This window comes from Poecilia latipinna, unplaced genomic scaffold (genome assembly GCF_001443285.1).
Source record: "Poecilia latipinna isolate Pla-1442-1.1 unplaced genomic scaffold, P_latipinna-1.0 Scaffold1324, whole genome shotgun sequence".
NCBI classification, from domain to species: domain Eukaryota; kingdom Metazoa; phylum Chordata; class Actinopteri; order Cyprinodontiformes; family Poeciliidae; genus Poecilia; species Poecilia latipinna.
Genome location: NW_015113940.1, coordinates 80,699 through 95,866, shown reverse-complemented (window position 1 = coordinate 95,866; position 15,168 = coordinate 80,699). Strand labels below are relative to the sequence as shown.

At 37.9% G+C, this 15,168-nt stretch overlaps 1 protein-coding gene across 1 annotated transcript in view; it reads right to left on the bottom strand.

Annotated features, from left to right (window-relative positions):
* Nucleotides 1-9,884, bottom strand: part of LOC106961693 (neuronal acetylcholine receptor subunit alpha-7-like) — a 42,412-nt gene extending 32,528 nt beyond the window's left edge. The window contains exons 1-2 of the mRNA XM_015055587.1: nt 9,394-9,884; nt 1,802-1,941 (exon numbers count right to left, since the gene is read on the bottom strand). Of these exons, the coding sequence (XP_014911073.1) occupies nt 1,802-1,941; nt 9,394-9,463 (210 nt within the window). The 5' untranslated portion in view covers nt 9,464-9,884. The remainder of the gene's footprint in view (nt 1-1,801; nt 1,942-9,393) is intronic.
* Nucleotides 9,885-15,168: the final 5,284 nt, after the last annotated feature.

Here is a 15,168-nt window from a genome sequence, read left to right as displayed (position 1 = left end):
GGCTAATCGAGTATCATCCGACATGACAGTTTATATATGTAAATATCTCAAATGTAATCAAATGTAGTATGTTATTTGGATTAAAGGTGAATTAAATCCTCAAATGTTTAACAAAATTCAACTTGACTTATATTTGAAGTCAAACTTCTGCTGACATTGCGTAGTGACAAATCTGTGTGCGTCTTTCTGGGCTTTTGTTATCATTTTTGGTGTTGGACTCAATCTGTTGGTCGTAACCTGACCCAGTTTTGCGGTTGCAGAGTAAGACGGGAGCAGATGGAGAAATCAAGAGACCCCATCCCACACAAACAGACCCACAAGAACAGCGAGATTTACATTATTCACTGCTGCCCAGGAAGCATTCATTCATTTGTTTTTTTCCGGCTTATGAATTATGTATTGTGCCAAACCGCATAGCTAATAACAAGGAGTATATACATCTTTCCATTTTCTATACATGCTTAATACTGAGCACTCGGAAAATATGCAAAACACGGTTTGTGACAAGTGCTACTACAAAATAACAGTCTATGATATTAAATAGAGGCAAAGTAGCTACATAATATGATAAATGAAAGGGGAAACATCCTTCATCTCACTTAATTAGTTTTTGTTTCCAGTTTGTTATTTTACAGCACTGTAACAACTAGCTAAAATGTTGCTTAAGAAGTCGTGAGCTGACATTAATAGTGCATTAGGGAGTCTACGAAGCATGTTGGCATATGCTACTTTCTATTATACGGCATGCATAAAAAGATGTCTTATGACAGGGCTGGGTCAAGGATGTGACGGTGTGTCAGATTCTTTTTTTTTTCTTTTTTTTTTTCCTTTGGTCTGTCTAAGTGGTGGGTCAAAGCAGCAGGAGGTTGTGTGTTGTCCTGTGAGATGGACGGTATGGAGAACAGGAGGAAAAACATAATAAAGAGCAGCTGATAGAATAAAACATAAGGGATGTCAGAGCAGCTACTTAAGATACAGATAAGTCTTTGTCAGAGCTGCAAGCTTGACATGAAAAAGATTGGGCAATGTGATTCCTTTTATATTTAATGGTGCTCAAGGAAATGGAATGTAGGACACAAGAAATGAGAGGTACTGTGTTTTTATGGAAGCACCTAAAAACTGTGAAAATCAAGACGAAGAAAAATTTATACCTCGTCTTGGTTTCAGAAGAGGGTAAAACCAAAACTCTACTACCTCATTAGGCTGTATGAGACTCATTAGTGTCCAATATTTCATTTTTGCTTAAAGCTGTGGCAGTTTTAATCAGTGGAGGAAATAAAAACTTGGTATAAAAATAATAAATGTTAACTTTTTTTTTTCCATTCCAAAAAATGTCCATCATGACAGATGAAACATTGTTTTCATTATAAATTCTAACACTGGAGAAACTACAAAGAACTAAGTTCTTTTATAAGTGCAAAATCTTTTTATTTTGCACTTGTAAATAAAATGAAACGTCTTTTCTCACCACACACGGGTGGAACTAAAAGTGCTTGGAAGAAAACACAACTTGTTGTTTCAAAGACTAACTTTCTCTTCTGATAATCAATTTTACAACACATCCAGAGATTAATGAGGTACAACATTCACGAGGTGTGTGCATTCACGAGGTGTGTGCATTAATACTGCTTTCGGGCACAAATGCATGCAAAATGCTATGGAAATGTGCAAGAGTACAGTCAGTTTGGGTTGGAACGAGTTTCACAGAGCAATCGATTGTTTCTCAGCTTTAAACATGCCGGTTTAAAAAAGCATATTTTGCATTTACCTAAAATGTAAATTGTATTTAACAAAAACTCACCACGTCAATAATCTGCAGCAAGGTCAGGCCAAGTTCCACAAGAATAGGAGCAGAGTCGTTTTGGACTGGTCTCTCCAGACGGTTGTAGTTTAGCATCAGTTCGTGGTACAGCTTCCTCTGGTATACTCCGCCACGACAAGCTGGATGGGACAGATGGACAGTTACTGCAGGACATCTGGCAGGGAACCAATTTAGAAAAGAGAACTATTAGAAGGTAAAAGGGTACTATTGGTTTTATAGTGCAAAACAAGAAGCAAGAGTAAAAACAACACAAATCTCATTTGGCAATCGTCCTAACTTGTCATGTTTTATTAATTCAAACAAAGACTAAAGATGTCTGCCGCTTTAGAAACCCTTTTCTTTGCAAAGAAGGCTGATCATAACTAGCAGCACAAATGAAAAGAATATAAACCCAAATAGAGTAGAAGTGATAACCATGGAGAGTTGGATAACAACTGAGAAAAGAGACAAAAAATAAACGTCAACGTTCATGTCTGGTTATGCACATCATTTATGCAAACGTCAAACTTATCAGTTTACTGTATGTAATCCAATCTGCCCGCTTGTTTGTATTTCTGACGTTGTTTCTGCAAAACTAACCCTCAAAAGAAGAACGAATTAAATTAAATATATTTTAATGAGCCCATTATAAACTCACTAAACTTTAATTTGCTGGCTGTAGTTTCACTGAATCTCCGTTGTATTCATCAGATCACGAAAGAGTGTTTTTCACAAAACTAACAACCCGTGCATCTGTATCTGGAAGGAACGTTACTCTGCTTATTCCCTTCGCAAAGCAAACTCAGTTATTCACGAATGAGCATAAATTCTCTTTGGCATCATGTTACTTAAATTGTTCGCATATTTTCAAAAGACTGTTTAAAAACCTCCAAGTAACCATAAAATGTTTAATGGGAATAATGGAATCTGGATGCCACAAAATATTTTTTAACTTTTCACATAATTTGGTCCAAATATTTGAAGCAGCTTGGATTTTCACACAGAGATTGAATGAAAAGGAAATTTTCTCTAGTGTCCAGCAAGTGACATTTAGTGGTCATTGCGTTTAGATTAAACCACGGCAAACTGTAGTTTGCTGGATTAATTTAAATTTATGGAGGCCAGGTTGCTTCTCTCGTCTTCATTGTGATTGGCCCTCTTACATCAACATTACCACATCCATGCTAGGATGTGCAGGCAGTGAGAGACATGCATTAATCTCCCACTATAAACCTGTTGGTGAACAGTGACAGATCTGCTGCATCCTAGCTGCACAAAGCAGTGTTACTTTATAACCATCAACACTCCTGACAAACTGTTTGTATCGCTGCTGTTATTTGCAGGGATGTAAACCCTGCTGTTTGAACCTTTTGTTCACATCTTCTAAGTAGTTTGTTGTCATTTTTTGCGCATTTCTTTTAATTTGAATGTGCTATTTTCAATAACAGCTGTTAATTTGCCCTTACAGTATTTTTTTAAGTTGTTAACCTTTGTGTGAAAAACACACTGCCTTTGAAAAAAAAAGACCTTCCAGCAAGAAAAGAATAGTAGAAAAAAAAAATCCCATAAAATTGAAATAAAGTTACTTTGACCACAATCCACTTCAGGACTGCTACCAGGAGAACATTCATTTATCTTCTTAAATTTTTCAGCCCTCAGACTCACATTTTAGCTGCAAATGAAAAGGTCTCAGCCCTCGTCTTCCCACTTACCCCTATCCAAATTAGCTCTTGTCCCAACATATTTTACCAATTACCAAGTGACAACCAATATATCTGTGTGGCCACAAAACTGTGTGGCTGGCTTATCAGCTAATGAAGCAAAAGTAAAGAAAGATGCCTCGCCGCGCATTCGTGTGTGAAGGTTTTGGCAAATGTCAGATTGAGTATCCCTAAATCTGGGTTTGAAAGGAAATCTGCATAATAGGAGAGCATGCAAGCCAACAGAATTATGGAGAAGCACTGGAGTGGAGTGAACCAAGAAAAGACGTTCTGAGTAGCAGACAGTCCTGTCAGAAAGCAGTGGCAAAACAAATACACACATCTAATTGGCAGGCAACGTATGCTGTACAGTCTTCAAGTGGAATAATTATCCGATTCTGTAATTTTTTTTTTTTTTTTGTTTTTTTTTTGGATTTTCAAATTAAGGGAAATTGGTTTTGTTTTTTGTTTTTTTTGTTTTTTTTCTTATTAAGTGCAAATACTGGGTTGCTGCTACAACAGAGTGATAGGTGGCAAAGTTTACTTTTGCAAGTTACACCAAATAATTAGTGCCGGTTTTGGAAAAAAAAATCTAAATTGTGCACATTATTTCATTCCTAAAAAAAACAAAACCATCAAAAACCATTTGTACTAGAAATATTAAACAGGGGCAGACATGCTGCTCAAAAAGCAAATAAGTGTTTTCCATGCGCCCTCTGATAATTTGATGTAGCAAGAATCCTTTTTAATGGGTTGATTCAATGGGGATTTTAGTCATGCCTTTCACTAAACAATACAATTACTGACCTGCAAAGGTTTAATGCTTGTTTTCAGGACACATTGCTTGTTCAAGGTTTACTTTTGCAAGTTACACCAAATAATTAGTGCAGGTTTTGGAAAAAAAAATCTAAATTGTGCACATTATTTCATTCCTAAAAATGAAATAATGTGCACAAGCAACTTGAACTTGCTTGTTCAAGTTGCAGCGTGCTGGGCATGATGTTCAGATTGAGAGATCTCAGTGTTCGTTATTCAACCACAATAGCTGTGCATCATTAACGCCGGTAGCAAGCATCTGGAAGCAAGCTGCTTCTAAATCCCACCATTTAACTCTTCCTTTTTTGAAAATGAGGTCCATCCACTTCACACATCCAATTTCCTGACGACAACTAGGAAGTTTACCACGGGGCTGCTAAGGAAAATGTGTCGGCTGGATTGGATGTACTTTGCATTTAAAAATATTTCAAAATAGTAGAATTTTGACAGAGATCTAAAATGCATTCCTCACAATGAACACGTGGCATGTCTGATGCCTACATGTTAAAAGCAGAACTTTGAGATGTTGTAGTAGAACGGCAGGCTTGCATAAAAGAAGTCTCTCTTCAGTGCAACTATACTGCAAGTAAGACAAAGAAATAGTTTGAGTCTTTCGCTCTTCATGGTACATCCTGCCTTCAAAAATAATTATTTACACTCTTGGCATCCCTGCTGTTCCCATTCTGTTTGTCACAGTGACAATCACAGTTGTTTTCCTTCTTACCTGTTCTTCTTTTCACATAGCCTTAATACACTGTCAGTGTTTGTTTCTAAAGAAAAAAAAGAAAAGACAGCAATCTAGTGTGACACATCTAAAAACCCTGCTGTAGCTTTTAGAAACTGGAAAGCAATTTTGGCAAACAGTAACAAGGAACAGTACCTGAATTAAAACTCCACGTGTAAATTGTGGGTTCCCTGTTTTTTTTTTTTTTTAGCTTCACTGATTTATTATTTTTTTCACTACTAGAGTCAATAAATGAGCTTTTAGAACCGGATTTAGGCTGAATGCTTTATGAGAGAGAGAAACTACGCTAAATTATGCATTTTTAAGGAAGTAGCTGTCATCTGAATTTCTTGTCACAAGTGCCAGATGACGGGAAGCGAATCTGAAGCATCTCTATGTTACCACCAGACACGATCATGATGCAACAAATCCATCTGTACTGAAACCTATGCTTTGGTCTGGGCCAAAATTTACAAGCTAGATCATCATTAAAATGGCCAGAGCATGTCTTTGTATGTTTTTGAAACCTTTCATGATTTCACGTGTGACAATTGTTCATAGCTGCAATGAACACAAACATGTCAAAGTTGACTTTTAAAATGCAAGAACCACTTTTTGGCTGATTCTAAATGGACTTGCTTTGTAGATTTTGCTACAGCAACCTCATGTCACGCAGACATGGGACGTTTTCATGACCTTGGAGTTTCATACTCAACCCCATTAAAGATCTTTGTGATGAGACCGTTATTATGCCTAACATGACAACTTGTATACATATGATCTGAAAAAAAAAAATATTTCTTCTTGTCCACATAGCCTCACATCTCTCATGACAATCCATTACGTTCTATACTTCTCGACCTGCTACAAAGCATTCCCCAGACCCAATCAGCCTGCAAATAGTCATTTGTGATCTATGTCTCTGTTTGAGTCATCCGCTCTGCTACTGTTTAGATTCCTAACTATTTTATTTTTTTTGTTACTTTTTGCTGTTTTCCTATACTTTAGCCTCCCTTGGTGTTCTTTATTTAGCATACCACTAGTTCCAAAGCCAGGTGAACAACCTCCAGATGTACCTTGAGAAAGCAGCAGCGCTGCTTGCTGTTTCAGAGTGACTTGTGGCAGACTGAGACTCTCCAGCTGAGAGAGGAATGAATGGGGCAAAAACCCCCGTAGCAGAAACACATTTTGATTCGGAGAAAACAAACAGCCTGTCTAACCAGAGAGAGACACACTAATCACAACTCTATCCCAGGTATTTCTGGTGCTGCAAGCTGACAGATTCAAAATTTACTATAATTTCATCATCTTTTCCTCTCAAAATTAAGCCATCATACAAATTCAACACAGTGATACTGCGGCTTGGTTTTAAATGGACCACTAAAAAAAACAAGAAAAAAAAAACATATTACCCAATGTGCTTCAGGCATCAAGTCAAGATGAGGCTAAATCAGTGACCGAATTGAAATGCCTTTTCATTGTGACTCAACAAGTGTTGTGAATTCAGTGGACAGGTTTTGATGCACTGAACTGGATCAACACCAGTCTGGTGATCTTGATTTGCTCACACTTTTCAAAACTATGCCCTCTCTTCACGAGATGTATTTTGGAAAAGCTTTTACACCAACATAGAACAGTTGTAAAAATAAATAAATAAATAAATCTTTATACCCCTTAAGCAAAATCACAACATTTTTATAACATATCAGTTTCCCCCTCTCCCCCATTTTAGTAGATCAGCATAAAGCTTTCAATGGCCAGGAGGGAACTCCAACAGCTTGTAGCTTCAAGCAAAAAAAAAAAAAAAAAAAAAAGAGGGGCCCCTTCATACCAGTAAACCAAAGACGGACTTGTGTAGAGTGAATATTTAATGGATCCCAGAAGGCAGGTCAGTTTAAGCTTAAAACAGTAAATACACTTGCAACACAACACCAACTGGGATCAGAACGCATGAACAACTGAAAAACAATCTGTGGTCAGACAGACATTAGCTGAACGTCTGACAGGAATAATTAAAACTGGAGTCTGGCAAATGCAGACTGACAGTCCAGTTTTATCTGCCTCTTGAAAGTAAAATTATTTGATCTGACAAAAAAAAAAAAAAGTAAAGGCTGGAATGTTTCAGCTAAGTTTTTCATTGGATTATTTCTAATAAAATTTTTAACGCTACTTCTTTCAAGATGTGCGCGAAGAAAGTCTGTGCAGCAGCCTTTTGAAGACGTTCAGGACAGTCAAAATTAAAGGTTCTGCTCAGGGGGAATCCCCTTCTACAAAGACGGGCTGGATATTGATCAGCCTCAGGCAATCTGCACATAGAGGAGACTTGGTCAAGTTTTAATACTGAATTAAAGCGTGCCGTTTTGTGAAATGTGCTTTGAAAAATCAATGTCAGTCCAGAATATGACAGGGAGCACAATTATGCATTCCAATTTTTTTGACTTCTTGATCCCCTTTAGACTCACAAAATGATCAAATATTTTAATTAAAGCTCGAGCAAAATCCCCAACACTTTCAAGTCACGTAAATAACTCCAGAGGGTTTTATTGCCTGACAATATCTTTAGTTGTGCATTTTTCTGAAGCGGATGAGAACTATTCCACACTGCAGTTAATAATCAGCAAACATGGACAATTATCCAAATCACACTAGTAGACAATCTTAGCTCTGTCTCGATTACGTGCTTTTACATTCACTGTCTTGTGTAATACTTGAAATAGTTGCAAAAGTACTCAGTAAGAGTTTCCTAATCAACATTGCGGAGTTGTATGCCCAGACCCCAGGACCACAGAACGATAAAGACGGTATCATAACTGCATCGTTTTGAAGATAGCATCAGATCTTTCTGAATGATAATCTCTCAAAAGAACAAAGTATTTTTTTGTTGAATTTACTGTCATGTCATTCTAATATTACCAGAGGCCTTTCTCCAGCAGTCATTGGGCAAGAGGTGGGGTACGGCCTGGACAGGTTGCCAGTCCATCGTAGGGCAACACAGGGACACACAACATGAACTACCATTCATGTAAACCCCACCAGTGGTGGCTCTAGACCAGATTTACAGGTCTAGATAGGGCCAGTGTTTTTTTGTTTTTGTTTTTGTTTTTGTTGTTGTTTTTTGTTTTTTTCATAGGGTCATTGAACAAATATATCCAAAAACACCCCCAGCAAAAACAAAGCAATATTTCATTGCTTAATACAGCATACTAAGTGAGCCAAAGAACCACTCCAAAGCTGGAAGTCAGTCAAAATGACTACCGAAGGTCAAAATGTCAAGAAGAAAACTGAACACAAAAACTCCGATCCACACAGCTCTACTTCAGAGTGATCTCATTTTGATTTTGTATAGGCAAGTAAACCAAAACAGCAAAACGCTTGGAGGTATTATATTCCACTGAGTTTTATAGTTAGTTTTTCTCAGTATTCAAATGAAATAAAGCAGCATTTAAAAACTCTTATTTCATTTTCACCTAAAATCCAGACTGTCACTTTTGTGTCAGACATGTTAGATTCCTTGCAGATTTTTTGCAGTGCTGCATCTAACAAACTAACTGGACTGCATCCAGAACAGGACAGTGAGGTGAAAGATTAGCCTCTTCATAGAAACGTCTCACTAAATGTCCCCCCATCAGCCCAACAACCTTCATTGTCCTTATTTTCAAGATATATATATATATATATATATATATATATATATATATATATATATATATATATATATATATATATATATATATATATATATATATATAATTTCGAGTTGTACCAGACACACCAAAACGTTCAGTGTCTCACAATGCTCGGGTTTGTGTGTGGTTGTATATGGACTGTTTATTTCTGTTTAACAATTTGTTACTGTCTGTGCAGTGACAGTATAATGATGATGTAGCCTGTGGTAAAGCATTTTGAATCGGATAAACAGCTGCAGATCATAACAACAGACCTCATGAACTCTAAGCACCTGCGGGACGTCCTCCATATTGAGAGGCAGATGTTGCCGGGACTCACAGGTTTTTAAGCACACTGATCCACAAACTTAATATATGACATTTGCTTCTCAACAATTAAGCTGTGGAAACCTATAGAGTTAAATTTAATGAAGAACGACGGGAGAAAAAAAAATGTAAAGAGTAATCTATGTAGGAATTACTTTCTGACTGAAAAACAATGACAAAACCATCGACCGTAAAAACCCACAGGATACCCCTTGGGTACGTGTCGCTCATGCCAGATGTGGCCACATCTGGCATGAGAGGACAGCAGCTCTCACCTCAGAGACATTGCCACCCAGGCGAAACAACAGGGGAACATGAGCATTTTAACAAACGTGGCCTGAATAGGAGACAGCAACCCACCTTGATAGTAAAACGTCGCCCACAGGTAAACTCCAAGCAACACAGATCCATTGCTCTTCCGAAGCTCCATCGCAGCTTCAGATCGGGAAGTCCCCCCCCTACCCCCCAGTCCCCTGAAGCCCGCTGGAAATGCCGAACTTGGAAGGAGAGGAGCCTTGACAGACTGCTGGTGCTGCTCTCCCTCCGCTCGGTGTCGGTCCTCCTCGTCGGATGCTCTGGCAGACGCGGACACGCAGGCACATTCACACGCAGGACGTCTGTCTTCTCGTGTTTGGGTCGACTGTCACTTCAAAAGTCACTTTGAATCCAGCTGCCCTCTCTCTCTCTCTCTATCTCTCTCTCCCCCTCTCTCTTCCTGCGCTCAGATTTTTATTTATTTATTTTACATATCAGATATTCGGAGGTGAGCGAAATCCTGCAAACTTCCTCAGGTTTGTCACCTCCGGCCACATTAGGCTTGTTAATGCAGGGTGACTTTCAGAGTGAGCGCTGCTGAATCTGCATAATTTCAATAGCTCTCTATCAGAGGGGCTGGCCACGCCCCTTCAGTCTAACTAACCTTGAAACTTTTTATTTATTTATTTATTTATTTATTTTTTACTCATGCTCCAGATTCATTATAAGACCAGGAATAATTGAACTGTTTTCTGTTGCCGATTTGATATTTTATGTTTTTTTTGTTTTTTTTACACAAATGAGAGAAGTAAAGTTTAAAAAGGTACACCCACATTTTAGTAGATTTGGCTAGTCTTTCCTACTTGCACCGCCAATTACATTTTTTTTCTTGGAAAGTCAATCGAAAAATTGCAGTTGTCTGACCCAATGTAGTGCAATGACAAGTAATGCAATGACTGTCTAGAAAACAGTGAACAAAAAACACTTGTGTCATAAAAATGTACAGTAAATGTCTAATATAATGTTGATGGAAACTTTTTGTAACTTTGCAGAACTTCCCATCATAGAAATTTCAAGTCTTTGAAGCGACTTATATGATCATTATAGGGAAAACAGATGATCATATAGTCAGTTTAAGTCATTGTTAGTTTATTATAAAACCTATAAGGTGGTTCAGTTGAGCTGAACAGGAGGAGAACCTGACCCAGGTCTCGAGATCCACACCAAACTACCAAATGAAAATAATAATAATAATAATAAAAAAAACAAAAACGTTAGCCTTGTAGTGTATGTTATGGCGTAATCGGTTGTAAGAAAATTTACAGTTGAAAGTTTATTACAATAAACTTTCAACTTTTAGTTTTGAAACAGGATCCAAGTGATCCAAGGGAATCACAGTGAGAACAGAACATGGATCGCAGACAGGGAACAGCAACAAGAGATGAATGATGAGCATTGGAAAAGAATTGACACATACAGAAGCAACGAGTCAAAGGGGAAAAGTTTATCACCAATCTAAGAAACAAAATCCAAACCCACAAAGAACAACACATAAAAACAGACAAAGAAACTAATACAAAGGAATGAAATGGGTACAGCAAGACATGAAGAGTAAAGGAAAGTGATCAGGCCACTAGCAAAGACGAAACACAAACACGGAAGGATATGGCCAAACCCAAATGCGAAACCCCCAGCCTGTTTGGCCAGGATTTTCAAAAGAAACTAAAGGACAAATAATAATTAAGTTTTAAATGGCATAAAGGTAAGGTCTTGAAGGATACAGATTCTGTGCACCTCTAGGTGTTGTAGTACGCTTGGTGAAGATTTATTTGAAATTATTATGGCAAATCAAACTATCCATCCGTCCATTTCTCATACCCATTTAATCCAGGGTCACCAGGAGCCTCTGGTCTTTGGGCGAGAGGCAGGATGCTTTCTGTCCGGGTCACCAATCTGTCACAGAGCTGTAAATGAAACTCAGTTAGCTACACTGTTCAATCTCTTCCTCTCCTGGCTGGTGACCCCATATCGTGGTCAGTGACACTGAAAGCAAAAACTGTAGCAGACGTTACGTTCCTACGTCAATTGTCACGCAATTTTTGTGCTATAAAAGGACACCTGTGTGAAAACATCAACTGACTTCGTAGACTCTGGTGAGCTAGAATGTGAAGCTTCAGCAGTCTGGGAGTGATCCAAATCAAGAGGACAGGCTTGGAGGCTGTGGTTCTGGTTCCATTTTGACATCAATTTTTAATAAATGCCTACAGGTAGCTGCGATGCGATGTGTCAGCGCAGACGAGTCAAAAGACAAACACATGTTTCTGCTGTGGATTTTGTTCCAGAATGTTCAGTATTTCTATCACCTTTCCTTCCTTTTGCCTCTTTCCCCTGTTTGCTTGCCTTTCTCATTTTCTCAGGCGTTCTCACATACCTTATCTTTATCTCCGCACACTTGCTTCGTACCTGTTGCTTTTGTTTTCTCTTTCCCCCCTTCACAGCTTTGCATCTCTCTGTTTCCTTTTCATCTCTCTGTTCTGCATTCCTGCAGCTCTGCCTGGAAGCACTGGTGATGACCTTGGATGAATACAGGAACACCTGCAGCGTTTTTGACACTCTCGCCATCTCCTGCTTGTTTTTTCCCCCTCAGTTTACAAATCCTCTATCTCCATATATTTCCTATCTCCTGTATTTGTTTCTGTTGCTCTCTGAAAGTCGTGTTGAATGTGTGTAGCTCTGTCACCGTAGCCCTTTAAAGATGCTTTAAGCCTGAGGGGACCTGGGCTTTACTTTGACTGTTTATTTTGTGACCATTTATTTATTTACTTACTTTGTTGACTTGTATGTCTGCTGTCTTCTGTGATTTAAGAGACCTCTGTCCTGCTTTATCACACCTGTAATCAAGTAGCATGCTGGCCTTGAGCTCACGTTATAAATCTAGCCCTCCAGGGCACCTTCATGATTCAGCTGTGTTGGCAACCCTTGTAAAGATGAATATAAGACCTCAAACAAACAGACCGGAGAAGGATTAAAAATCAAACTAACATATATATATGTTACCTCTTAAAAAAACTAAATACCAGGTTTTCAATTACTTTTATTGTCAAAGTGATCAAATTGAATAGAATTTGCTATTCTGCTGTCAATACTTTGTACAACTTAGTCTTTAACATTTCACAAGACAGACACATCTTTGATCAGCGTTGTCTCTTTCTCTTCATGTCAGGGAATCCTACGAGTTTTAGAATTTGAGTCTGAGAAGATCATTCAACAAGGTTTATCTTTTTTGTCTTCTGAGCCATTTCTGTCTTGATTTGGTCACATCTTGTTAAAGAAATCCCAATGACAATGTATTTTAAGTTGTACTGATGAGACCTCTAGATTTTAATTTAACACATTCTGCTATTTCATAGAGTTTAAGACTGCCAATCGCTCATGCAAGGCCTTTAGGACAACAGCATTTGTACATCATGACAAGTCCTTCACCATACTTCATGACAGAGATAGGTAACCTTTGCTGATGTCTAATACAGCTTTAGTGTAAAAAGTTCAAACTTAGTCTCATCTCACCAGCACACAGTTTCAGTTTAAAGCTCCAGGAAAGCTTATCAAATTATTTATGTTTGTGCTAGTAGGACAGAACAAACTTTTTTCCTCGCATGACTGCCACACAGTTGCTTGCATGTAGTAAAGACATGCCAATCCCTCGTTCAAGGTCTTATTCTCCGAAAGTGAATTTTATGAACTTATTGTGTAAAATAAGGTGTTATTTTTTATGTATTTAATCTTTATTTTACAAGATAAAAACCACTTGAAATTAACAATCTTTTTTCCAAGAAAGTCCTGGTCAAGAGGCAGCAACAAATACAACAGAACTGTTCAGTTCATAGAAATATAAAACCAAATTGTTATTTTTAATCATTTTTTCATGATTGTGTCTCACCTATCATGTTTATGTCATAGCTCTATGTTCTTACTGTTGTGGAGAATCTGCTGCTATGGTGAACTTTATTAATAGCAGCTCTGCTCAGGACGTAGGTCTATTGCAAGTGAGAAATCTGAAGAAAAAAAAATCTATTTCCAATCAATAAGTCCATTAATGTCTAAAAAGCCAAAGTATGATTTATAGCTACAAAGCAGAGGCAGCCAAAGTTTCAAGCTCATTATCTTTTTGGCATCAAGTGTTAAACTGCTCCAAAAATCAGAGCCAGGAAATATTTTAGAATTTGTTCCAGAATCTGCGGTGAATGATACGATTGTCAAGTTAAGTAAAATGTGCCTTAAGTTGTTGCTGTGTGAAAGAAGAGACGAGACAAAATACATGCTGTTCTCAACTTGAAACAACCATTTTAATGTTATCATAATCACACTTCAGATTAAACACGCAGAGTTACTTGACATCAAAAGGAGTGAAAACTTTGCGTTTCTGTATGTCCAGAAATTCCCCCAAGAAATCTGTGTGGTTCCCCTTCAGTCTATTCTTGGTTGCTGCTGCAGCAACTGTACAGCAGCATCAGAGAAGACTCTCTGCACAGTTCCAGCTCACACAAGCAGAGATGAATCCTTACTCTGGATGAATGAGGATCTGCAGGAGTCTTATTTAGTAGTTTAAGTCGGTCTTTTTTTCAGTGCAGGGCAAGGACACTGCTTGAGGAATAAAAACAGCTCAGTTGGAGCTCTGGTATCTGATTTTCAACTCTATGTTCAACCAAGCGAAACAAACACTAAGTTTCTTGTGTTTCAGAAAATCTTCTGTTTTGTTATGCAGCTGAAGCATTGTAACATATCTGGCTTAAATTCTTGTTCGGTGGATGAAAAATACATTTTTCCTTTTACAAGGAAATTATAGTCATCGGGTCTGGATTTTATAACAAACACCATCCGTTTCACTTTGTGTTAGATATTTTTTGGTATTATCATTTTGTTATTACTTTAGTTCATATTCAGTCTAATGTTAATCAGTATTATTGTGATTTTTAGTTTAAAGTGTTTTCTTCCTTATGTGTGTATAAACTGACCTGGAGGTCAGGACTGTCTGTTTCATCTTCATGTGAAACAGTTAACTCTGTGTTTCCCAGACCTTAATTCTTATCAACCAGAATACCTCCTAACTGCCTCTGAGCAGTTGTATTTTGTCTCTTGTTTATCCTCCCTCTTTGTTGACAGTTTGACCTAGAGCTGAACTGGGCTCAGACCGTAGATCAGATATCACACCTGGCTGGTTTGTTTAGGTTAGAAGTTTTACGACCTTTGTTGTTCTTCCTGACTGCCCCTTTTGGTTGTTCTGCTTGACAATAAAACAGGGGCTCACGTGGAAGGAGATCAGAATTCTCTGTGAACGGCTGATGAGGTTGTTGATGGAGAGTTCTCCTTTTGCAAAAGCTTTGTCTATAAAATTCATATACGTTGTCTGTGGTCTTTTTATATAGGTTCGAGAAAAAGTACCTAACACTTTGGCTACAGATTTAGGCATTCAATTGTGTGTCAGCTCTTTTATATTTCATTAAGCTTACATAAGATTTTTAGTTTACACAAGAGGTTTTGGTTTCGACACCACAATTCACAGCATTTTGCATTTAGAATGCATTTAACTGATGCTTCTTGTCATCCAGTTTAACAAGTTTAAATAATTGATTTTCTATTTGCCTGAGGGGGAAAGTAACAACAACAAAAAAAGTGAACACACTTAAACAACCAGAAATTTTCAAGGACAGTCTCAGTTACCCGAAAATGTCTCCCACATTTCAAAGACATCTTGTTCATATTTATCAGATCTTCTGTCCCAAAGTGTTTCTGTCACATCGTATGAGCAAACAGGCATAAGTGTGAACTCGCAGACCCACACCTGTCTGCATGACTCAGATCTGGAGCTGTGAATAATAG